Source organism: Cryptotermes secundus, unplaced genomic scaffold (genome assembly GCF_002891405.2).
Source record: "Cryptotermes secundus unplaced genomic scaffold, Csec_1.0 scaffold428, whole genome shotgun sequence".
NCBI classification, from domain to species: Eukaryota; Metazoa; Arthropoda; class Insecta; order Blattodea; family Kalotermitidae; genus Cryptotermes; species Cryptotermes secundus.
The window spans coordinates 1790868-1816523 of record NW_019720711.1 but is presented as its reverse complement, the minus strand read 5'-3'; the positions used below and the strand labels follow the sequence as shown (position 1 = coordinate 1816523).

General features: G+C 35.1%; 1 protein-coding gene across 2 annotated transcripts in view; it reads left to right on the top strand.

Moving 5' to 3' along the window:
* LOC111871719 (homeotic protein spalt-major) overlaps positions 1-22315 on the top strand; it is a 367842-nt gene extending 345527 nt beyond the window's left edge. The window contains exons 4-8 of one of the 2 annotated variants that reach the window (XM_023865008.2): positions 8090-8335; positions 16712-16943; positions 17474-17619; positions 19145-19318; positions 19566-22315. In XM_023865008.2, coding sequence (XP_023720776.1) covers positions 8090-8335; positions 16712-16943; positions 17474-17619; positions 19145-19318; positions 19566-19985 — 1218 coding nt within the window. In that variant the 3' untranslated portion in view covers positions 19986-22315. The remainder of the gene's footprint in view (positions 1-8089; positions 8336-16711; positions 16944-17473; positions 17620-19144; positions 19319-19565) is intronic. The other variant, XM_023865017.2, reaches the window with a different exon arrangement.
* Positions 22316-25656: the final 3341 nt, after the last annotated feature.

Genomic DNA, 25656 nt, shown 5'->3' with positions numbered 1-25656 from the left:
AATAATAATAATAATAATAATAATGCCTATATATTTCATACGTAAAGCCTGAGGATCTTGCAGCGTACATCGAAACTGTAAACTATTAATTAATGGAATAAGGTTGCGTTTACCGAAAATAACATTTTATTGTACTCTGATACAGAACAATGCAATAATATAAAATACTTAAGAAGGGCTGTATTTCGTGGATTTAACATTAGGTCCGTTGTTTTCTTACTTAGCGCCGACTTGCTAGTTTGTAATTGTCAGCCTTAATAACCCTATAATGATTTCACCGCTGCTATCATTTCGCAGAAAGATTGACGGAGCTATTGAATAAGAGAACAATCGAGGGTTGCGAAACTGGCAGACAGCGTTGTTTTCCGCATACTCAGGAGTATGTTTACTTATGTCTACAAGTTCTAAAGCTGTCGCAAAATCTGGCCCGGATCGGACAGTGTATTGTTCTCGGTATATATGTGAGAGTAGAAAAGGGCTATTCTTGGTTCTTAAGATACAATAAGAGAGAAGTGGACGGGATCAAAAGAGGTGGGGGAGGGGGGATTCGTTCCATCTGAAATTAGCCGTTGGAAGCGTCCCAAGCGGGTTGCGAGTTAGCATGATTCTACGCTTTCAGTCTGTAAGCAAGGGAAACACCACTCACTACATCGGTACACTCATAAACAGGCCATGGCTGACGCAATCTTGTTTGCTAAATACTGATGGATTAACAAATTAAACAAGCTAAAAGAAACCAACAAGATTCATTATTCTCTTGATCAAGAAATATAATAACCATTTCAAATTAAAGTATCATTTAACTGGATCTTTAAGAGAAAAGGAACAGCACACACCTCTATTTTCGTTGCAAACAGGCACAATTCTTTTAACACTAAGAAGTTCATCGTAACTTTCAGTTGTAAGTAAACTGGTCTTTCTGAACTCAGTACTGAGTAGACCTAGAGATTTACACGGAAAATGCTCATATTTACACNTTAAACAAGCTAAAAGAAACCAACAAGATTCATTATTCTCTTGATCAAGAAATATAATAACCATTTCAAATTAAAGTATCATTTAACTGGATCTTTAAGAGAAAAGGAACAGTACACACCTCTATTTTCGTTGCAAACAGGCACAATTCTTTTAACACTAAGAAGTTCATCGTAACTTTCAGTTGTAAGTAAACTGGTCTTTCTGAACTCAGTACTGAGTAGACCTAGAGATTTACACGGAAAATGCTCATATTTATACTCATATTTGGATGTCATAGCAAATCATAAGCTGTATACAATGATTTGTGTATTTGTTTCTTCTTTTTTCTTTTTCAAATGTAGTATCTACATATTGCTTAGGATTGTAAAATGTTGTTAGTATCCTTGTAACTTTGTAGGTTTGTTGTTAAGTTGTACTCCTGGATAAATCAATCAATTAATCAATCAGTATAGTTCGTAGTATGCTTGTAACTATGTAGATTTATTTTGTTAACTTATATTACTGAATGACGTGTCCAAATGTTACTGTGTAGCAAAACGGATGAAAATACAATACAATACAATACAATGCCGCGTAACGCGAAAACGCATCATTCTGAAACTACTTTTCACAAATTCCCGATGAGGTTATTGGGTTTTGACCTAATCCTTTCCAGCCGCACTATGGCCCTGGGGGTCGACTCAGCATCTAACAGAAATGAGTACCAGGAATGTTTCTGGGGGTAAAGTGCGGCCAGCGCTTAAGGCTGATAACCTCACCGCAATTTGTGGGTCGATTGCCTAGAAAATTTGGGAGCCTCGACGTCTCACAACCCTGCTTACCTCCACTGCCTGTTACCGGGATACCTTTACCGTATCAGTGTTTAAATTTGTAGTTACATCCCTGAGTGGACATTTTTACGAATTTTAACCTTATGACTGTGATTTTATTTTCAGAAGAGTGTTTAAATGTTAATTTCCAAGTTATAATATAAACTGTACATTTAAATATATAAAAGGCAGAGTTTTCCTGTTCTTAAAATTAAGTATCGCGCTATAAAGACGTATGGGAAAGTGGAGGTATAGCTCCACCCATTCTTAACTTCGGCAGTAGGTGGAATTCAGTGATCAGCTTACTTTCCAGGCCGATTTAGCCCGTAAAAAGGCCAGTCGACACTCACTGGATAGGCTGAGTAAGGTCCACGGTTCAGTCAGAGGAGTGAGACAGAAATATGTGGTCAAGGATCCCGCGGGTCCACAGCTAAGAATGACTGTGCTAGCAAAACCATCAGCGATTTACCAGAAATGGAAAACCGAAACTGAATACGCTGGCTGCGTTTCAAAGCTGGTGTGAATATTGTGGTGAAAAGTCCCTGTCACTTCCGGGAAATGAACTCCTGTCTTTGGTCCCATGGTCAGTCGCTAAACGGAATGACCTGTCATGTAAATATACAAACATCGTATCTAGCTTACGTTAAATATATTGTGACATGACGCCCGAAAGCCGGAATAGTGAAATCAGAGGAGACGTCCATTACTAGACAACTGCTCGATAAACACATTCTCACGGCAAGGAATGCGCAAGCAACAATCGAATAACTTCAGTTGCTATGGAAAAGCGCTGTAAATGCGCCTTCTCAACAGTAGAGAGGCTGTGTTTCCTGTGTGATCCATGCAGAGGGGTAATAAACAGGACCAAGAAGATCGTTTGAGTTAGTTGAGTTTCGAGAAGCCAGCCTGCCAGGATATGGCTTTGGTAGCTGACGAATCAGAATTGAGGGTCTCTCCAGAGTTGGTAGTTGGCAGAATAATGGCAAGAAAGGAATTATGTATGTTATGCAAAGAAAATTTCACGTGTGATTTGAGGTCGCAATGAAACTGTTATGATTCCCTTGCCAGGAAAGGACTAATGGAGAGTGTAATAGACTGAAGACACTAATGTGTGTATAACAGTGACCTATAAATTGTGGGAATAGCGATAGCGCTGTAGTTGCTTATAGTTTCGAGTTATGTGTATAGAGTGTCAATAAATCCAGTCATTCAATCCAAAACCCGTCTAATTAATCACGCACGAACCCCTACACCTGACAATATTATTTATTTACTACTACCTCGGCACGCCTTCTCACCAACAATGCTACTAAATATCACCTATTGGACTTAGCGAACTTACAGATTTATGCATAATACATATGAGGTGGAGAAACACATCTTCTGGTTCATGGCCAACAATTGTAATTTTTTTAGGTTAAATTCAGTCTTTCTTCTTGTAATCTATCAGAATCTTCCTCTATACAGTGTAATAATAAGAAAAAAGGCTTTATTCTGTGAGGAAGGGCATAAATATATGTTCCTAAGAATGAAGACTCAGCAAAACAAACATGCATTAATCAGGGGTGTAGTCCCACCCAGTAGCACACAGAACTACAAACTGTTACATTAAAAATATTTTGGATATTTCAACAGGCCCTGGCAATTCTGGTCTTTGAGATTATAGGTTCAATTTCCGCATAATATTTGTATGTCTGTGTTTTCCATTTATTCTCATTAAAGCTGGTTGTGTGGCATCGAAATAGGCCTATGATTTATTTAGTATCATCTGAAATTTCTTTCTGAACGAAATGTATCTTCTAGAATGGAAATGAGGGCTTTAGTCTAAGCACATATTGCCTCAATTAATATGAGTCAGGATAGCACAGTCTGTGATTGACTGCAGACTAGATGACCAGGGTATATTCTATACAGAGTGAGGGATATTCATCTTTGCCATTGCTTTCCACTGATTTATCAGTAATGCCATGAATGACAGAATTTGAGCAATAAGTATGGTGTTGTATCTCATGTCACAATTGGTCAAAGCATGTGAACCCCAGGCATACATTCTGAAGTGACACCTGTAGCTTTCCTAAGGAACAACTGTGCATGTTTATTTTTGGAGGTTAGCAATATATAATTTTAAAGCATGTGAACCCCAGGCATACATTCTGAAGTGACACCTGTAGCTTTCCTAAGGAACAACTGTGCATGTTTATTTTTGGAGGTTAGCAATATATAATTTTAAAACATTTGTTTTCAAATTGTTTGCTCATAGACATGTATGTGTTCTTTCCCCCAATTTGAATGTTATGGACCCACTGATTTCCCTTATGCTATTATTTTAAAAATATTATTTGCTAGCTTATGGTCTTATGATTTATGATGTCACACAATATTCTGTGTAGTTACTTTACATTAATGGTGTCATAAGCCAGAAGACCACAATTTAAATTTTCACTCATGTAAAATGTCAGATCTCATATAATTTCCTAGATTTGTGTTAATACAAACTTAAGCTGGCACGTGGTAATGTAGTTCATTGAGGCACTATGCTACAAGCTGGAAGGTAGCGGGTTCAAGTCCCGATGAGGTGGATTTTTTCAATTTACCTAATAATTACAGCTGCATTATGGCCTTGGGGTCGACTCAGCCTCTAAGAAAAATGAGTACTAGGAATCTTCCTGGTGGTAAAGGGCTGCGGGTGCGTAAGGCTGACAAACTTACCTACATCTGTGAGCCGATGGTCTAGAAAATGTGGGAGCCTCAATATCTCACAACCCTGTGGGTATCATTTTCACAGTCTTTCTATCGTACGAGAGAATAGCGGAAGCGATGTCAAAAGAATTAGGGAAGCCATTACATACAAATCATCTCCTTGAATAAAAATTAAATAGATCAGCAGATAAAGAAATCATGGGTCACAAAACAGAAATCTTTTACGATTTCCATATAAAAACATATAATAGAAAAAATGTTATTTTAAGGGCACAATTTCTGTAAGCACTCTCATCTGCCTGTCTAACAAAATTATATTTTTGTGTTCCTATATCCACCTTATATTCTATCTTGCAACTCCCTTCTCTCAGATATTAAAAATCTGTCATAAATATATCCCAATAATTTTTTTCTTTAAAATGCGAATTTTGGTCTTTCTGTAGTGCTTTTAAGCTCATAATGAACTTTAATTGTCATCTTATTAACTACCTATGTGTTAAACCTGAAACAGATAATGTGACATGACATTATATTTCATATTCATTCATTCATCAGTAATCTGTCAGACGACAGGTCCACAGTCTCTTCCAAAACAGTTCCTCCACTTAATGCGATCTAGAGCTTTCTCCTTCAAATGAAAATATCCTCTTCTGTCCCCAAGGTCATCCAGCATCTTCTCACATCTTCTTCCTCGTCTTCTTGTCACTTCTATCTGCCCCTCTATCTTTCCTTCGATAACTTCTTTTAGAAGGCAGTATCTGCGTAAAACATGACCAATCCAATTGGCCTTCCATTTTCATATTTTGTGTAGGATATTCCTCTGCTCACTGACTCTAAATAACACTTCCTCATTTCTCACATAATCGGTCCAACCGATCTTCTTCATCCTTCTCCAACACCACATTTCAAAGCTTTCCAGATGTTTCTGATCTACTGCCCTAAGTGTCCAAGTTTCAGCCCCATACAAAACCATGCTCCAAATGTAACATTTCTCTAGTTTCTTTCTCAAATTTAAGTCCAATTTACTGGTAAAAAGATTCTTCTTCTTGTAAATGCAGCTTTTGCCATGGCAATCATAGATTTAATTTCACAAGTAAACCTTCCATCATCTGTTAACAAGCTACCCAAATATTTAAAACATTTCACATTCTCCATTTGGTCAAAATTTCTAATAATGTCTGTAGAATTGTATTTGGGCTTTAAGAATACTTATGTATTAATCAAGATTATAATATAAGTGTAAGTATGGCTCAGCAAATTAGCTTCTTTATCCATAATGAGTGAAAAATAAAGGCTAACAAGCAGAATAATATTGCCTTCTCCTCCTCCTCCTCCTCCTCCTCCTTCTCTCACGTGGACTGGTGTTGGAAAATGGCAATGGTATAAGTAGGCACAGTTTCTCTTGTGGAGAAATGTCTGACAAGTAGGATTTTTGTCAGACTGATGAAATGGGTTAATTTCTGTTCACCCCTGATTATATGTAATAAATCACTTGAGAATGTTTCAGAATATAAGCAACTGGGAAATGTGGTTTATGATTAAATTTGGAGCACAAATTCTAGAAAAGCTTGTTATTATTCAGTTCAAAAGCCCTATTTTCCTTCTCATCTTTCCAACATGCTAATGATCAAGCTACTGAAAGCAATAATTTTATCAGCTGTGAAACACTTTGTTACTTTGAGAGAATAATTTAAATTACAGCTGTTTGGAAATAAATTGATCAGATAATTAGTTGGTCCTAAGGAGCTTATATGTGAGCTATTTTAGGACATGACATACTAACGAACTCCTTAGTTTATACAAGTTGCTGCATATTATTAGGATAGTGAAACATAGGAGGCTATGTTTGGTTGGGCTTAAGGCTTTGATGGGTTAAACAAGAAATGCATATGTAATATTTATTGAAGGGAAACCTCTTGAAAAACGACTTTGAACAGGCTCAGGATCATGTCAAATAGTGTGTTTTTGTATTAGTAATTTTGAACTTTCACATTCTGCTACCACAGTTATATACTGTAGCTAGTCATGAGTGTATTATGCTGCATCAGTCATGCTTATATGCTTATATAAGCATAATATGTAAGCTGTAAGCTACTGCTTTCCAAACTGGGACCTGTTTATTATGTACAACATGCATAAAATGATTCTATATTATGGAGACTGTCTGTTCACACATCTGTTCATATTTTCCCGTCAAGAACCATTGAACAGGCATGGAATGAATTTTATATTAGATGTCCTTTTTAGTTTGATTTTCATAAAACTCAACATCCTTCATATATACTTAGTGGGGTGAGTCTGAGGTCACTTGGTACTGCAGCCACTATTGACCTATTTTACCAGCTACAAATGATAGATGATGGTGATTGTGGAGCGATTGGTGGATTGAAGATTGGCAGGAGAAACCGATACACTCAGGGGAAACCTGCCCCAGTGACACTTTGTCCACCACAAATCCCACATGACCTGACCCGGACTCGAACCCAGGCCACCACTGTGGGAAGCTGGTGATTAACCACCTGAGCTATAGCAGGGCCTTTCATGTATACTTTATGAGGGAATATTGTGTAAAGAACACAGAGAAAATTGTGTGTAATCCATTGTGAATTACAGCCTTGTTTAAAAATTTAGGTATGTCTCTTCCACTATAAGATGACTTTAACTCAGCTTTACAGATTTACTAAATATCATAAGTGTAAAATAGCCTTCCAGTTTGATAGAGTTTATTTTGCTAATTTACTTTGTATGCTAAAATAATAAGTGAAATCACCATCTAAGTGTATCTAATTTATTTTATTATGCTGATTAAATACTATTAAAACCTTGGAATGTTTTAGTCATAAATGACAGTCTTCAGAGGGTACACAAGATATTGGAGGAAATGTCGCAATTTACATATATTTAAAATGTTCAGGCCATCAATTTTTTATAATAATTGAAAAATAATATTATATTAAATTAATTTAATGTGAACTGTTATTGACTGCAACTTTCTTGATAACTGGTGCATTATACTATGCTATGTATTGCTGCCTCATGTTCCTTTTTTTTTTGAGGTGTCTCTAAGTATAACATATGGATGTCAAGTTATAGGTTGAAGGGTCTTTTTAATGATCAAATGTGTAAATATTATTTCTTATTAGCAAATTGTGGTATAGTTTACCTGAGTATTTAAAAACACAGTGACATCATTCAGTAACATAATATTATTGTATATTATTTTTGAAACTGTCTAATTAGTATCTTGTGTATAGCAATAACTATGAAAATAGCATCAGAGATGTTCCAAATCTTCATCACTGAAGTCCATTCGAGAACTTCAATATTGAGCAAAAAAATGCAGAAAATTTAAAAAAGGAGATGAAACATAAATGCCTTTAAAAGTTTGATCTAAGGTTTATTTTTTCTGCATATTTCACAGACAATCTAAAATCCAGAAAGCTTTCAAATTCTTTAAGATATGTCTTGACTTCCCTTATGCACTGATTATCGTAACTTCTGTAACTTTGTTAATTCTCTTAACTAGGCATGTTATTGGCAGTTATGCTTCTGTACCATGTAATGAAATGGACTTGCATAATGTTATTTTGGATTAATTTCAGAGCAATACCGATGCACTCCATGCCCACCAAAACCCTGATTGTATCTGTGACCACTGGGGTCAGTGGCGTATCCAGCAGGGGGACCATAGTGGAGGTCATGGAGCCAATGTCACTCCCCTCAAGCCTAAAAGACAGAGAAAGAGAAATGAGGGAAATAAGAAAAATGGATGCGGAAAGAAGTATGCTGCATGGCTGCCCCCTCTGCTATGCAACCCTGGATACGCCGCTGACTGGACCCCCTTATTGGTAAGGGTCCTCCTCTCTCTCTCTCTCATAATTGCTCGCTCATGTCAGTGTCATTCTGCTTGCTACATTATAACACTACTACCAGTTTATTTGAAGAGCAGAGCATATGGTGCAGTACCAAATCTGTTTGGCTATAACATGCATTTTTAAACTAAATGTATGTTCCAGTGATATGAAATGAAGAATTTCAAATTGTATAGATTCTGGATTAGCTTTTTAGATTCAAAATTCAAATAGGTGCAACTGAAAGTTAGCAAAATACTGTTATAAAGCACTAAACAACCTCATGGCCATTGCACGTATATTATATATATTTCATAACCTATATCAAGAAAGTCAAACATCATGAATATTTTAACTCATAAGAAAGTCCTTGCACTGAAATATATTTTGTATGAAAGACTTTTAATATTGCATTCAATTTTACGTTTTTGACTACAATTTTTTTCTGCTTAAGCTTCAATAAAATTAAATACTGACCAACTGCTGTCATCTTCTGTTCCCTGTTTATTCTGTTAGATGTTAGTGCTTATGTAGTTAATGAATGTCTGAAAGGGTTGGCAGAGTTGCACGACTCTTTGTGAATGCATGAATGAAGTTGGAGAGGTTTAATGGACCTGTAATTTCAGCTTTAAATATAAGAAATATAATGTAATATAAAGATGTATAACAATATGAAGTTTTAACTAAAGAATAGCAAACATTACAAACACATCAACCTAGATCAGAGTTAATGTAGTTTCTCTATTCAGAAGATTTCCTGATGGCTTGTTCACTAGGCTTTTGGTCCAAGTTTTCCAATGCATAATAAAATAATTATGATATTATTGTATTTGACTTTAATGTTATTTGATTTAAGTTTTAAAAATATATATCCTGACATACTTTACTACACCCAGAGCTATAACAATTTCCAACATGAATTACTTTTATGGTTACCAAATAGTTATACTTATTTATTTATTATTTATTATTATATTTATACTGGATGAAGTCAGCAATTCTTTATGAAGTTCTCCTCACAAAACTGGGATCTCATGGTATGTCCCTTTTCCTAAACACAGTAGTTGTGTTAATGGTATATAAATTACATCAAAGTGAGTATACACATAAATTGTCTAAATATTTTCCAGAATGTGCTAGTCTTGAGAAGTAACATGCATTTCATATTTATTAGTACATGCCACAGGTTTTGTCCTAGCCATTGCTAGCTCTCTTATCTGGCATTACCTCCAAACATTCCAGGCAAGTGCTGTGCATGTACATATAATAACCAATTATAGATTCCTCCATAAACCTCTCCAGTTCATGACTGTCTATAAATTTGTCACAAGACAACTTTCCATATTCAGAATACTGGTCAGTAAAAAATGGAAATGCTTAAACAGTGCTTCTGATATAATCTTTAAAAAGTGATGACAAATATTTTCCAGTTCATCTGCAAATTAATTATAAAAGATCTGCATGCCCATGTTTGCTTACAAACTGTATGACTATGTGACTTATGACTAAGTGTCATGTTTTTTACTTTCTATTGTTGTTATGTACTTTTTGTGTGTTTTGTGGCTCTCAGTTGTATGCCTATCAAAACTGTCTTGCACACTACTTACTGTCTGCTTCATCATTTTAGACTGGTACCCTGTTCTCAGTTCCAGTGAAACAGAAACACTTTAATCATTGACACCATGACTATGATTAATTATAATGTAAATTTTACACATAATAAACCTGAAACTTGTCTCTGTTTCAAGAGTGGAGAGAACTGTTTTGACAGTCAGCAATACACAGACACAGTAATCATGTATTCTTGGCAAGAGTCACAATTTGTAGAGTAAACACACATGACCAACTTCTACCTCAAAATGAAATTCTGAATATGGCCCTGCATGAACAATATATGTGTGCTATAGTGAAAAAATGTTGCATGTGCATGAGGGACAGAAAAATAAATAAGGGAAGTTAAGTAGCAGAAATTTACTTTCACACTATATGGTTAAATTGAACTTATATTCTTCTGACTCTGTTTACAAACAAGGACAAGGTTTTTATAGCATTCCTTCCTTCCTTCCTTCCTTCCCCTCGGCACTACAGCTCAGGGTGACCTTTGGCCTCCTAAACAATCTACCTCCATTCATTTCTACTCTTCATCTTTCCTCCCCATCCTCTCACCTTTATTATACAGAGATCGTCATGTACATCCTCCAACCATCTCAGCTCTTTAGCTGATGTTGATTTCTATTCAGTCCATCCACCCGAGGCAGATTGTCTGGTTTCTGAACAATTTCGTTTTTATGGTGTGAGGTTATTATCCTCACACCCAACCCCCCCAACCTGGAGAACCAGGTTATCCCTCTTCGCCTGGCTCTTACCCCTTGATCTGTCCAGCATGGGTGACCCTACAAGTAGCTACACTACCGCCAGCATAGCTCTTAGGGTCTCAGGAGCATTCAAACCGCACCACCATGATAAGGTGGAAACACCATTAGTGGGGATTTACAGCATTGATCAGTATATTTCTTTTCAACATTTGTTATCTCAAATATCTGTTTCTGCTTTAATCATTAGAAAGAAACGCTTAAAATGTTAATAAATCACAAAAAATTCTGAGAAAATTATTGCCAGAAATAAAAAAGTTGAAATTTTGAATGTTTTAATGCATTTAATGCTTACAAAGAATATACTGTTAAAACATAGATTTATTTTTAAAAGTATTTGTTAAATAATTACTGGAACTTACATTTTCTTGTTACCCTGTGGGTCAGCTAATGTCTGAGATGCATTCTGATTCATGGATAAAATTCTATGCTTACTATTTCGATAGAAAATTCTGTCATTTTCCTCATTTCTGGGAAGCAACTTTCAGTTAACACCATACACAGGACATCTTTGAAAGACACATTTTAAAAACAGTACTTTTCCAATATACCACAAGGGCATAATATAATTGAACATTTCATATATTTTATTATTTTACAAATTAGATCTTGCCCAAAAGTGTATACTGAAAAAAATATTGTATCCAAAAATCTTCTTCATTATATTTTTTCATCTTTTAGTTTTATGATTGCCCTACATATTCTTGTCCCACTGCTATCTTACTTCCTCTTCTTGCAGCTACCATGTGTATGCTCAGCCCTGTGTAACATCCCCAGATCGCCTTTGAGTCTTAAATGGAACTGCAGACTGATTACAGCTCTGATATAGCCTAAATTGTTTCTTACATTTCATATTATACATATTGTTATTATCAACCCATTTTTATATAGGTAATCTGTATCCAAAAAAAAAAACTGAATATGGTTTTGTTTCACACGCTTAAACAGTGTTTTCAAATTAGGAATAAATAAAATCTACTTTTATGCACACCATCCAGCAACCAAACCTCTGTGTTTATTTGTGTCTTCCCATGCTACTCCTCCTCACTTTTCTCCCAGATTATTCCTTTCTCCTTCACAACATCTCTCCTAAACTGTTGTCTTCATCATCATCTCAGTCTTTTTCTTGGGTCTTTTCCTTTTACCTTCACTTTCAAAACCTTTTTGGATTATTCCTAAATCATGCCCATTCCTTCTTATTGTGTCATTTATCAATTCTTCCAAGAGATTTATCTCTAAACTTTCTGTAACCTTTCACTTCTTATTCCCTCTCTTCCAGTTTTCCTTCTATGTGCCTTAAAAATCTTATCTCAGTCATTAAATAATTAACAGCACCAGTTAGTAAAATACTCATGGGAACAATAATACTTGAACGTTACTTATTAAATATTATAAACATTAAATGTACAAACAAACAAATAATGATGACTACAACAAAAAACCGTTGATGATTGTGATACAACCCCATTGTTAATGCATAAATTTTATGAAGATTCCAAAGAATCCCTTTACAGAAGTTACTGTATTTACTCACAAAATTGGTTATCATGAAGGGGTTTCTTGTACTGGAACTAGAAGAAAATACTAGAATTCTATATGAACAAAGAATAAGTTCCATCAAATGTAGCAATTTTTAGTATGAATAAAACCTTCACCTGTTTGAATATTAAAAACTTTAGTGCTTGATGGGACTTACTTTTTATTCATATGATACAGAGTGTAATGATTCAAGAAAATGTCTCTTATGAAAACGAGAATTTTGCTCTAAAATAGGCTGCATGTATTTACATTCTAACTAAAATGAAACTGCATTTTCATCAGCAAATTTATGCTAAATATAGTGAATTTCCATCTGAAGTTTCTCAAATTGGCAAGTATTCCCTATCTGTATGCCGAAAAATGCTATTCTACAAAACTACATGGCATTAGCTATATGCCATTATATCACAGAAGACTGTACTGTTCTTAGTCATTGGTGTGGGAACCTCAAATCCAGGAAAAACAATATTCTTTTAGTTATATTCTATAGCTGCTTTCTAGAAAACTTCCATCATATGTGTTGATAACTAACAAGACCTAGGAGTGAATGGGAAGATAACGTTAAAATTGGTCTTAAAGGAGTAAGTAGGATGCATTAAATTTATATGAAGTATGTGCAGTATTTTCTCTTGGTTGTATAGTGATGAAGGAAGCATAAGAATCTATACAGTTGACTTCTATATCTATAGAATATCTTGTTTTCTCTCAAAGATGTAGAGTATTTTGAAAAAAATATTTCTCTTTCAAAAGTATATTCATCTGCTTTCATATATCTTCTTTCTTTCTTTAATTATTTATTTATTTATTTACTTAAAAGGTAAAATTGTCCCTGTGCTTAACTAAATAAACACTACGCCATGAAGGCGTATAGGGGAGTGGATGTATAGTTTCACTTTTTTTTTGCCCTTGACACTAGTTGGAAGTGAATGGTCAGTTTCACGCTCTGACTGCTTTCCCCTCCTGGAACAGAGCTCCCAGTACCCATTGGACAGGAGGCTGGGTGGGCCCCAGAGCCTGTCTGGAACATGTGGAGAAAAGAAAATTCTAGAACCTACAGGGATTCGAACTCCAACTCCTCGGCTATCCAGCCCATAGCCAGTCACTATACCGACTGCACTACTCTGGAAAATTTATTTATTTATTTATTTGTGTGATTTGAAGAACTATATGTTTTACCAGAGCAGATGGGTCATGCTTAACCCATTGCTGAACACTCTGACCAGAATTAAGTTTTCCATTATGAGGGGGCAGAAATAGTTCCATTGTTGATTTTGATAAGAAAATTTAAAGTAGCATTATGACCCACTGCCAATTGAAATTTGGTATCGTCATCTTCGAATATATCTGCAATGACCACTGAACCACGAAGTATTAATCAGACCTTGTCTGCTACATATTTTAATTATAGTGATGTTCTTTATTTTACAAGATAATTATGATTTAACAAAAATACATTCTCCTTGAATTGGAAACTTAAATTTGTTTCTGTTGGAAACAAGTTCCAGACATTTCTTTATGTATAAATTTATGGGAAAGAATATTATTATTTAATAATGATAATATTTATAACTTCGCAGAGACAGCAAGCTAGGATGAAAATGTAGATAAAGAAACACAACTTCAAAAATGCCATTTCTACATAATGTATATGTTGTGTTGCTAGTAGCTCCATATTAGACAGCATATCACATCACATTCTGAAATTTTGTTGCACCATTCAGAATCAGTGCATCCTGAAGCTACAAGATCAGTTAAATTAATTTCCATTCATACATAGCAGCTTGTGTATTAAGTGCAGCAGAGAACACTTAGTTTTAATATCTTTATTTGTTTTTGTTACTCAGTTTTATACTGTGTTAGATGAGGATGAGGTTTACAAAGATAGAAATATGACACAAGTGTCACCTTATTTTTTCACTTTATTTCATTGGGCAGGATTTAAAGAATGAAATTAAATAAACCACTTTAAATGTTACAAGAACAGTGCGACCTTAGACCAAAATAAATCAAATGATAAACAAAACAAAAATTTATTAGGATCAACTTAAAGATGAAACATATTGCGAAGTGCTCAGATACCATTAGTATGGTCAACAGAAATGTTTAAAGGCATACCTATGTTTTTATTGACATGTCACATATTTATAAAATCCTTTAATGTGCAATTATCAAATGAAACTTACATGTACCACTTCAGTAAGACTATAACTATCAACTGGAAAATGTTTGCAATATAGTATATATTTACTATAAATCATGTAATTAGTAAATAGTTCAATTGGCTAACAGGAGCATATTGTTGAGAAGAATAGTAACTAATATACAATTAGATTATGTTTAAAATCTGAATTTAGAACAAAATTTACACAGGTTAGCTTTGCATTTTCATGGTATATGCATTCACCATTCAGTCTTGAGACTGAAGAATTATTATCATAATATATGAAAGTAGAAAATGCAGGCTATGTAGCCAGTATTCATTTAGGGTAGAATTATGAGCTTACAAAATAAAATACTTCAAGCTGTACATCCTCTCTATTTAAATAACTGAAGAAGAAGTTATTGATTTATGAGAGCCCTTAAACATAAATTTATTGGCCCTATGTTAAGTGAGAAAATTTACATTGAAGAATACAACGCTCTAACTGCAGAATTCTTGATGTTTGCATGACATATTCTTTTGCCTTACAAAATAGGAAATGTACAGCATTTGTGTAAGTGAGAGCTCTCTCCTAAAGAATTGTATTGCAAGGATGATTTGCACAATCTACTTTTTTCATGTGACTCTTTTGTTCTCTTTGTCTCCCTTCCTGTTTATTCAATTTAACTATGAATGTATGTTTCTTCACTACTGTATCTAACATAGAACTTGGTTCAGTTTTACTTAATTCTGACGTTAAATGTGTAAATCAAATAAACTGCTTTATTATGTTATGTTTGTTGTTAAACACTTCCTGGCTTCATAATCACAAAATTCACCATTTTTTTTCAATAAGAATACATTTCACAATAATAATTAAATACAAGCTCTAAGATATTTTGTGGGTTGTATATATTTATTGCCACCACAACAAGGTAATGTACCTGTATCCTATATACATATTAAGAAAAACAATATAATGACCCTTATAATAATGTGTGAAGCATATTAAGTTCCTAATTCTATAGGTAGTGTTCACTCCTTAAATCGCTGATCATTTGATTTGCTTACAAGTGACTCATGAGTCAGTCAGTCACACATTCAAAGCATAAAGAGAGAATTTCCATCTCACCCAGTTATTACGTACTTTTCACAAGATTATCTAAGCTTTGTCATCTACTGTTCTGCTGAATTTCAACCACATTTCACCTTCACTAATACAGGATCAGTACATTTTTTGTTTGCCCACCGCCTTTCAGTAACCGCTTTATTTGAACTGCTTAGTGTGAATTATCTTGTCACAATTATGAGTGGAAAATTAATGACATACTTGATGTCAGTAGGGTTAGTTATATTGAGCTTGTATGTATGTATGTAAGGGGTGGGCCATAAAAACCAGCCCCCACACTGCGACCTTCAATGATCTATATTGAGTTCAGTGTTGTACTAGTTGCTATTCTATCATTGACAAGAATAAAAACATATTTCTAAGTTCTGTATTCAGAAATTAAGTAGAAACAGATGACCAACTACACTTTAATTGTTTGTGATTTTAAACTATCAAAGTATAGTATCCTGTACCTAAGGTAAATGTACATTAAACACTGACACTAATACAAAAATTCTAATTTTGTGTTTACAGTTATAACAAAATGTAAGAAGCTGATATTTCACTTTGTTTCTAATGTTCCTTTTTGATATTAAATATAAGGAGATAAGCATCAGTTAAACTTTACATTTCCACATACCCTAAATTTATGATTGCATGTATCTCACTCAACTTCACTTCTTTGACAGTCATTATGTTAAGGCATACAATGATGATACTGTATGCATGAATGTTAATTTCTTGTTAAAAATCGATGAAATAAGTGGACTGATAGTGCAATATGCACCAGGAGGACCTACTAACAAAATAACACTGAAGAAGAATCACATTTCTTTGGAAAGATTAAATCATTGAATTTGTTTATCACTTATTGAGCTGATTGTTTATACAGACAGAAAAAACAGCAATTGATCCAAGAAGGAAGTCAAAAGCGTCATTCCTTCACTGACTATTTTAATTACAGTAAAATCTGGTTTCTTTTTTTTGAGGGGGGGGGGAATTACTTCTTGTGTCAACTATTCATAATACAAATTAAATTCATAATATTAACGCTGATGCTACTGCATCTGTCAATTTGAATTCCTTTTGTCCACTACAAACATTTAATGTAGCAGGAGACACTGAATGTTACTTTGTTATTTAGCATTAGTTGCAGGAAAGAATTTCATTTCAATTTGGCATGTATAATTACAGCAGATGTATTTCCTTTGCAGGGCAATATGAAGCAGCATATGTTGACACACAAGATTCGGGACATGCCATCACACCTCTTTGAGACCAGCAAACCACCTCCTCCTCCAGTAAGCACCCCAAATAATGATGAAGGAAGTAATACTGAAGATATGCGCACATCTTCTTTGGAGTCACCTCTCAAGTCAGACCTTGGAATGAAGAGGTCACCACCTGAAGGAGAAGCTGTCCTACCCATTCCAAAACGTCAACCAGGTATGATGTAAATGTGTGCTACGTTGTGTGGCTTCTGTAACTAATATTTATTTTCCTGCTAAATAATAATTGCTGCAACTGCCCTAAGATATTTGGTGGAAAATTATCTCCTTCACTTGTGCATTCATGAGTGTATGGATTAATTTTTCACCAGAGTCAGCAGTTCTTACAAAGGCTTTGCTCCTTAACCAGAAACTAAAACAATCATTTACATTAATACAAACAAACATTTATGTCTACTTTCTAACCCATACTTTTCTAGACATATGTTATTAGAAATTCACTATTTCAAGACAACTATATCGTGTTTACATTGCATCCAGAAATGCTCTTGGAAAGAAGTATATATACAAAAACTCTTCAGTTATTTCACTTTTATATATTCCCACCTTGTCCGGTCTGTACATTGGATAAATGTACTTACCCCTGATGGAAGGGAATTTGCAATGAGCATACACTGGTCTAACATAACTGTATATTAATGAATGCAAGCAGCTTGATCTGAAGGAGTGTTGTGTGTGTGTTTGCAGGCTTGCCAAAGCACTTGTGCCATGTTTGCAATAAGAACTTCTCATCTTCATCGGCACTGCAGATACACATGCGCACCCATACGGGGGACAAGCCTTTCAGATGTACAATCTGTCAAAAAGCATTCACCACTAAGGGCAACCTTAAGGTAACTATCATAGTAGCCACACATTCAAGTGTGATCATTTTCATAAACTTTGCCCTTATGTGAGCTCAGAATGTTTTGGGCTTCAGTATGGATGGAATCTGGTGGAAATTATAAAATGAGTTATGTCAGATAACCAGACATCAGTCTGAACTGAAACTGATCATGGATAGTAACCTAACAGCCTTAAACCATGGGAAACTCTGTGCAGAGTTAGATACTAGAGACAAACTGCGACATCATTTCACAATTTAGTCTTTTTAATTCAGATATTAAAAATATTCTCATTGGAAATGCTACTTATAGAGCGATAATATATACACACATACAACATGACTGATTTTCATATAACTGTAAATCTAACCAATTCATAGTTCCATTTTACTGCAGTCAATAGCAGTTGGTGTGAATATGGAAATAAAAATTTCATATATATAATTTCTCACATCAAACAAAGGTATTTCACTTTGATTAATTACATATTTCAACAGTTCATATTGATTCTGCTTGTTTACGTTTAAATGCTGGTTCTATATCTGAGAATTTAAAATTAATTTTCAGATATAAGAAATGCAAGGACACATAAAAGATTTGTGTGTAGCAGAGATTTTGTTGCTTCCTGTAGACAGATTTACAAAAACAAAATACCGACAACAGGACCAAGCAGGTGGCAGAGTGAGGGAGACGGACAGAAGCCAAAGAGCATTCCTGCTAGCTTTGTCTCTCTCTCACAGCCTCTCTTTTCTCATACATCTAACCAAGGTCTCTGCTCTCTGATGTATCACAAGTATACATGGCTTCAAAGAACTCAGGACAGGATTACTGCTACAATGTATAATATTAATAAATACTAGCTGAAACTTTGTAATTCATCAACTAATCATGCAATATATGTCAAAATTAATTCACAAATGCTACAAACAACTCTAGCAGGTTTAAGTTTGGTTTATAATTAACTGTACATGTAAAATGAATTTCATTTAAATGTATATCCTTAAGGAAAATATAATTGTCTAATGGGGATGTAGAAATGAAAGGCTAAATAATTGTCCCTTATAATCTGCTTCCTGGGCTGTGTACTTACAAGATTTATTCCAAACAGGAACAAAATTCAATGTATAAATATGCACACACACAAACTCCTGTACTGCATGAAGTCCTGCTAGATCTAGCACTGTAGTCAGTTGCTTTGGGCTTTACTAATGCTTTTCGAAGCTTACTAATAAATATATATGTCATACAGATATGAATTTCATAACATTTCAGACTTGGATTTTTAGATTATTATATTTTGTAGAGAACTTTGATGTGTATTTTCAGGCTACACAGTAGTTTATTTAAATGTATCTATGCATGCTGTAGAAAAATATGTAAGCTTATTATCAAGAATGCCGATTAATCTCTAATCTCCTTTACATTATTATTATTGTTGTTGTTGTTGTTGTTGTTTGTAATAAGTAAATGTGCACATATCACAAAGAAAATATTTTGTGAAACACCCACATGGCAAACATTGGCTCATGTCCAGGTGCACATGGGCACTCACATGTGGAGCAACGGGGCCTCTCGCCGCGGCCGACGCATGTCTCTCGATCTGCCACCGATACCCATGACACCCAAGGATTCAGAGTTTCTGCAACGGAGGCCAGATCTTTTCTACCCATATCTTCCAGCCCCATTCCTTAATGGCATGCAGCAGAAGGTAACCACAGCATGAAAACAAGATTTACTAATGGACATATAATACTATTGTAAATACTGATGACGATGATATTTTCGTATGAACATTTTCAGTCAGTGTGCATTATACGATCTCAGAAATTGGACATCTTGAATTCATTTTGCAATATTCTGACAACTACCTATCGTGCAGTCTGGTTCTATCTGTATACTTGTATATGAACATTATTGCTGTATTTCTTTGTTATAGTACACTGATTTTGTTACAGCTGAATGAGATCTCAGTGATCCAGAGTGTGAACAGCAACAACGGTACTGGTCTGAGTCCACCTGGTGGTAAATATGCCAGTTTGCTGGGATTTGGAGGATACAGTGGATCTGACAGACCAATTATTTCAGAGCCTCCACAGTCTCAACCAAATTCTCCGCTCTCTGACAAGCCTCTATCATCACCACCGCCATTATCATTGTCACTGGGAAGTCACCATGACTCCCCTCCATTATGTGAATCAGGAGGAAATGATTGTCCAGATCGGGAAGCTGTATCCAGGAGAATGTGGGACCTACATTATGATAGAAAGGCATCTGGTGGGGACAATGATGAGCCTGTAGGTACATCTCCGTCTCCTCCTGGTCATGCGACACCTCACCCACCCACAGCCTCGAGGGGAGAAGGACTGGCAGCATGAGACTGTTCTGTGCCTCTGCACTGAAGGGGCACAAGATATAACAGCCAGTTAAATACCATGGTCTACATATCTCATTAATTATTTATTGAACTTGGACTGATGTATGCATATGAATGCAGTTGGTGGCTTCTTGGTATAACACATCACTTGTCTGTGGTGCCGGCTGAATCACTGTGGCTGCAATGTTCCTATTTTGAAACTAGTCTTTATATATTATTGAAGAAATAAAAGAGACAAAAAGGATATGACAAAGATATTTGCTGACAGGAAGAAGTGTTAAATATTTGATACAACATTGACTGTTTCAGTAAGTGTAATTACCAAAAATAATAACTTGTTTTATACCAGCTCAATAGCCAGTCTGGAAGAGCTGCCAATGAAGGATGTTAACTCTCTAGTGGCTCTGGATCTCTTTTAAATTTTGAAGGGGAAGTGCAGATTATAGATGAGCTCATTGATTGATGACCAGAATTCAGAGAAAATATTATTAATATTATTATTATTACTATTATTATTATTATTATATTAAAATATTATACATAAAATATGTGTGTATGCGTGTGTGTGACAGGGTTGTTGCGTGGAATGGGCCAAGTGAATGTCAGGCTTCAACACTGTTTGTTTTTGGGCTGGGGCAATCTGGGGACAGAGCATGGCCCACGGTCCCCATGACTATGATTCACTGTGATACTACACCTGTAGGAGGGTTTTGTGTACACGTGTGCAAAAATATGGAACATGTGTGTTGTCAAGTCAATGAGAATCAGAGGTATGGTACTTAAAATACCAATCAACCCTCATACTTACTTGTATTGTCGGCCAATTGTCAGGAAATTAAAACTACCACTGATTAACAAAACATTTTAAATGTTGTGAGATGTGCAGAGTAAGATAAGTACGAGTATACTGAATGGTTACAATTTCCTTTGTGAAACCTGCAACCTATACCTATCTCCAAACATTCTTGGGACTTCTTTCTTCTGAGAGTCACCCAGGTGGTAATGGACAATTCGAGCTGTAACTGTACATTTGCTACTGTATTTGGTGTTATTCGATTACATACAATTACTGTTCAGTGTATGTTGCTCAGAACAGAGATTATTCAGTTTTTACTGTTGTTACCTGAAAACCCTTTCTTTTTTGTTGCTGTATATAGTGTAAATGTATATGGTAGGCCCCTATTGTTGAGGAGGTTTTAAGGCACTCTATACAGAACTTTGGAGATGTTTAAGGAAACACAGAAAGGCTTTCTAAGAATAATTATTCTATATCATATGTGGAATGACATTGGAAGGCAGCATGTTTAGCAGGATATAGTCATCCAAGATGTACAACCATATGATGTGTATATAGATATGAATTCACGGCATCTTGCTTGATATTCCTGGCTAACTGCTAACCAAACAAAACTTCAGCATTGCCGACAATGTAGTGTATTTGATTGATGTGAAAGCTTTAGACAACACTTGCCCAAATCCTGTCTCAAAAGTACAAAATCTTCATCCGTTCATTGTTTGTTGTGTTATAACCTTGCTATTGTGTCACCGTTCATCACTTCCTATTACAAATTTGGCAGCTATATGATGGGTTGGGTCATCTCTCTGTAGTATTTCACATAATGAAGTATGAATTTCATGCGCTTACATCAAAGCTACAGAATTAAATTTTGAGTATAACATTATGCTGTATTCCATTAAATTTTATATACTATTGGTTTTCCAAATGGTATTAATTAGTTCCTCAGTTTGAACAAATCTGCTTCGAGTAACGTACAGCAATTCTGTTTAACAAAACCCATGCCTGGATTTCTTTAATACCAAGTACTTTGCAAATTGAAAAATGATCTCAAAGCTACCTCAGACCACCTAATATGTATCTTTCCTTCAAAATATCATGTAATTCAGGAAGGAAAAGACAGATTTGGGGGATGCTTACAAAAAAGTGGACCAATTCCAACAGTGACGTTCAGTGTTATATCTGAAAAATTAAGATACTCTCCATATTTACAGCAACACATGACTGAAATTATCTTTGGGCCTGTTCAACATCAACACAGCAAATGTAACCGAATGGGTTGCATAGTGGTAACACTCCTGACTCCTATTTCAGAGGTCCTCAGTTCACATCTCAGCTAGGACATTGACTGCCCTGATTGAGGGTTTTATGATTTCCTTCAATCCCTCCACGCCAATGTCATGATGGTATCTCAATTAGCTCATGACCGCTTCCTTCCAAATCATAATTCATCTATGAGGTGTATAAGAAAGTTCCTGGACTAGGTCAAAAAAGAAATGCTGGCTTAACTCGTTCAATTTAGCTACCATCTCCTTCAAAATAATCTCCTTGGGAATGTATACAGCGATCCCATTGTTTTTTTTTTCACACTTCAATATTACTGTGGAAGTCATTTTCCTTAATGCTGTCAAGTACTGCTTGCAATTCCCTTTGGATGTCAGATACTGTTTCAAAACGTTGTTCCTTCAGTTTCATTTGCAATTTGGAAACAAAGCAAAGTCACAGAAGGGTAAATCCGGTGAGGAGGGAGGATGGGAAATGATAGCCATGTTGTTGTTAATCACAGACTCTGCGGTTTTCAGGGATGTGTGGGCAGGCATGTTGTCATGATGAAGTAGCAAGTTGTGGTTGTGCCAAATTTCCAGTCTTTTTTGTCACACATTTTCTCTCAAGCGTCTCAAAACATCACAGTAAAGTCAGAGTTGACTATAGTGTTAGGAGAAACAAATTTATGGTGTACAGTTTCAAATTTTTTAAATATTTTCTGTTGTTCTGCTGGTGCTTCATTGTCCTGAATGTTCATCATCTTCAGATGGCACTCAACCGGCTTTGAAATGTGAATGCCATTCAAAAACCGCTATCCAACCTAATGAATGTTCTCCAAAAGCCTCACAAAGCATTTCAAGGGTTCTGGTAGCAGATTTACAAAGCTTCACACAAAACTTGATGTGCACACGTTGCTTGATTTTGCCATCCATTGCAGACAAAATGAAACACAAAACCAAAAAAGCACTAATGTAGAAACAATACCTGTTCACAGGGCAGTGTCACATGATAGATCGATGCAACAGGCTTGCAGAAGTGTGACCTTGGACTCCCCTCTCATCTTCTTTCACCCAGTCAGTTACAACAGTAACAGTCCAGGAACTTTCCGATACGGCCTGGTATCATCCATCCATTCAGTGGTATATAGTGTAGCTATCAAAAGCGTAATTAAATAATCCACAAATAAATAAATAAAACACAAAATATGTAAAATATATCAGCAAAGCATTCCATGTCCAAAGAGTAAACTTATGCAGAGTGGTGAATTTACTGTACACTAGAATAAAGCTTGTTGAAATTTCAACCACAAATGATTAAAAACAAACTTTGCTAAAAATAACTAACCACAAAAACCTATAAAATTGTAGAAAGGCAACTACATTTTTACTGATTTATAATAACAGTATGTAATTTTTCTGATGAAGGTGGACACTATAAAACTCAAGCATGTCTTCCACTGTTTCCACCTTCTGCTTCTATTCGTAATTACTTTCCAGAATAACAAAGAAACAGAATAAAAAGAGAAGAGCAAGCTTTAACATGTTATATATAAAGGTGTAAGTTTTAAACAAAATGGGAGCTAATCATATGTTGCATATGAATGAGTAGCACTCCTATATCATTATGGGTTGAAATCGTATCCTGGAAAATGGCAATACTGACCTAGGTTTTTCATGGCTCTTGTCCATTCTTCCAGACAAATTCCAGAATAATACCACAAATTAGGCCAGAACTACTTCCTTCAATATCCTTTCCAATTCATTAACTCATCATCCTACCATTCAGCACTACATATGAACTACAGATAGCATAAGTAAATGATCCATAATTAAATTAAGTAAACAAAGAGGGGCAAACTTTTCTATTAATGTTTTTACAAAAACAGTAAATCTGTCTATATGAAGCTTTACAGGTAAATTCTAAGAATTTGGACAATCTAGAGGTGTATAAAATCGCAGTGAGATTTGCAGTGAATATTGAACAATAAAAAAATGACTGCTCTGAAAATGCAGCTGAAAATGTCCACAACATTATAATTCTTTTCATTAACATGGGGTATATGTAGAGTCTGTCTCATGCATCAAGGGATGGTATGCACTCAGAAACAGCATTCCATTCTATTTGGTGGAGTCACAAACACGGATGAGTCCACTTGGTCAAATGATGCACAGAAAGGTGAAGCAGGCCATTTGCTTCCTGACATTGTGCAGAGAAAATCATCTAATAACAGTAAGAGATACCCTCACGATACTACAACTTCCTCTTGCATCCTCATTTCATGCACGACCATATGCCATCATTTGTGGCATGAGTTCTAGGAGAAGGAGACCACTTGTGGTGATGTCAAAAGTTCATGTGAAATTTAATGTTTAATGGTCAGAATTTGGATAAGGTTTTAATATGACCGGTTCTAATATGACCACTTGTGTGGTTTTATTATGAGTCTGGATTGCAGAAGGAAATTTTTGTCATATTTTCAGATGTGACATTGAAACATAAAATGTAATATTTCCTACTAACTAAGACACAGCTTAGGTTCATATTTAAATAGCCTAATTTCAGTTAATTTCTATGAAATTGATCATAATTATAAGCATAAATAATTATATTTCTCAATTACTGCTAAATGTACCAGTCCTCAGTTACATGCCATATTCAAAATTAATTATTTTCAAACATATGCTTCTTTCAGTACCAGTTTCTGAATGTATGCATAATGATTATAAATCCTTATTTGGTCCTCAGTGATTCAAGCATAGGTACTTTCTATGCTATTGGAAGATATAAAGGAATTGACCAAATGAGTAATCATGTGAAAATATATATTGCTGTTTCATTTAGAATGAACAAAATTACAGTTCTGTAAGTAGTGTTGCAACTGAGAACTGATACCTTAAAATATTTCTTTCTTCTTTGGAAGAGGTTCACTGTGGAAATGCTGTGTCTTTTTCTGTTATTTAAAGATTCAGATATCCAGCACCATGTTTGATTGGCTGTCTTATTAATTTTTTTTCATCCCAAATGTTTGGTTAGGCTAAAGCTATTGTAAATTAGTATTTACAATTAATGCTAATATTTCCATAGATTTAGTCCATAGTACTTTGTTTTTTAACACCACTTACACAAGCAGAAGCCCTTGTTTCATTACAAATAGTGTAGACTTTTCTTAAACAACCAGAGTCAGGAAATTGGACTAAACATGCTTATTCTCTGGGAGTGTCTTGTTTTGAAGGGAACAGAGACAGAAGAGTTCTATCTTCTGCGATGCAACAGCATGTAGTCCATTGAAATTCATCTGTTTTTTGGAGGAACATATCAGTTGACTTCCAACAGACTGCACAGCATTATGTCCCAGGAGACAGACCTCTTCATAACTACTGCTGTGAGAACCCCAAATCCTACATAACAGAGACATTTTTCTTTCTGCATAAGGAGGTCCTTAAAATGTTGGGGTTCCTTTATCCCACACATCTAGGTGAAATTATATTCAGAATGTTATGTTACTTATTTGTTTAGGATATTACACAAAAAAATCACTGAGCATTATGGTTTCAAATTTAAGAACTCAAATCTGGATTCCAGCATAAATGATATGCCTTTCAGGAATGAT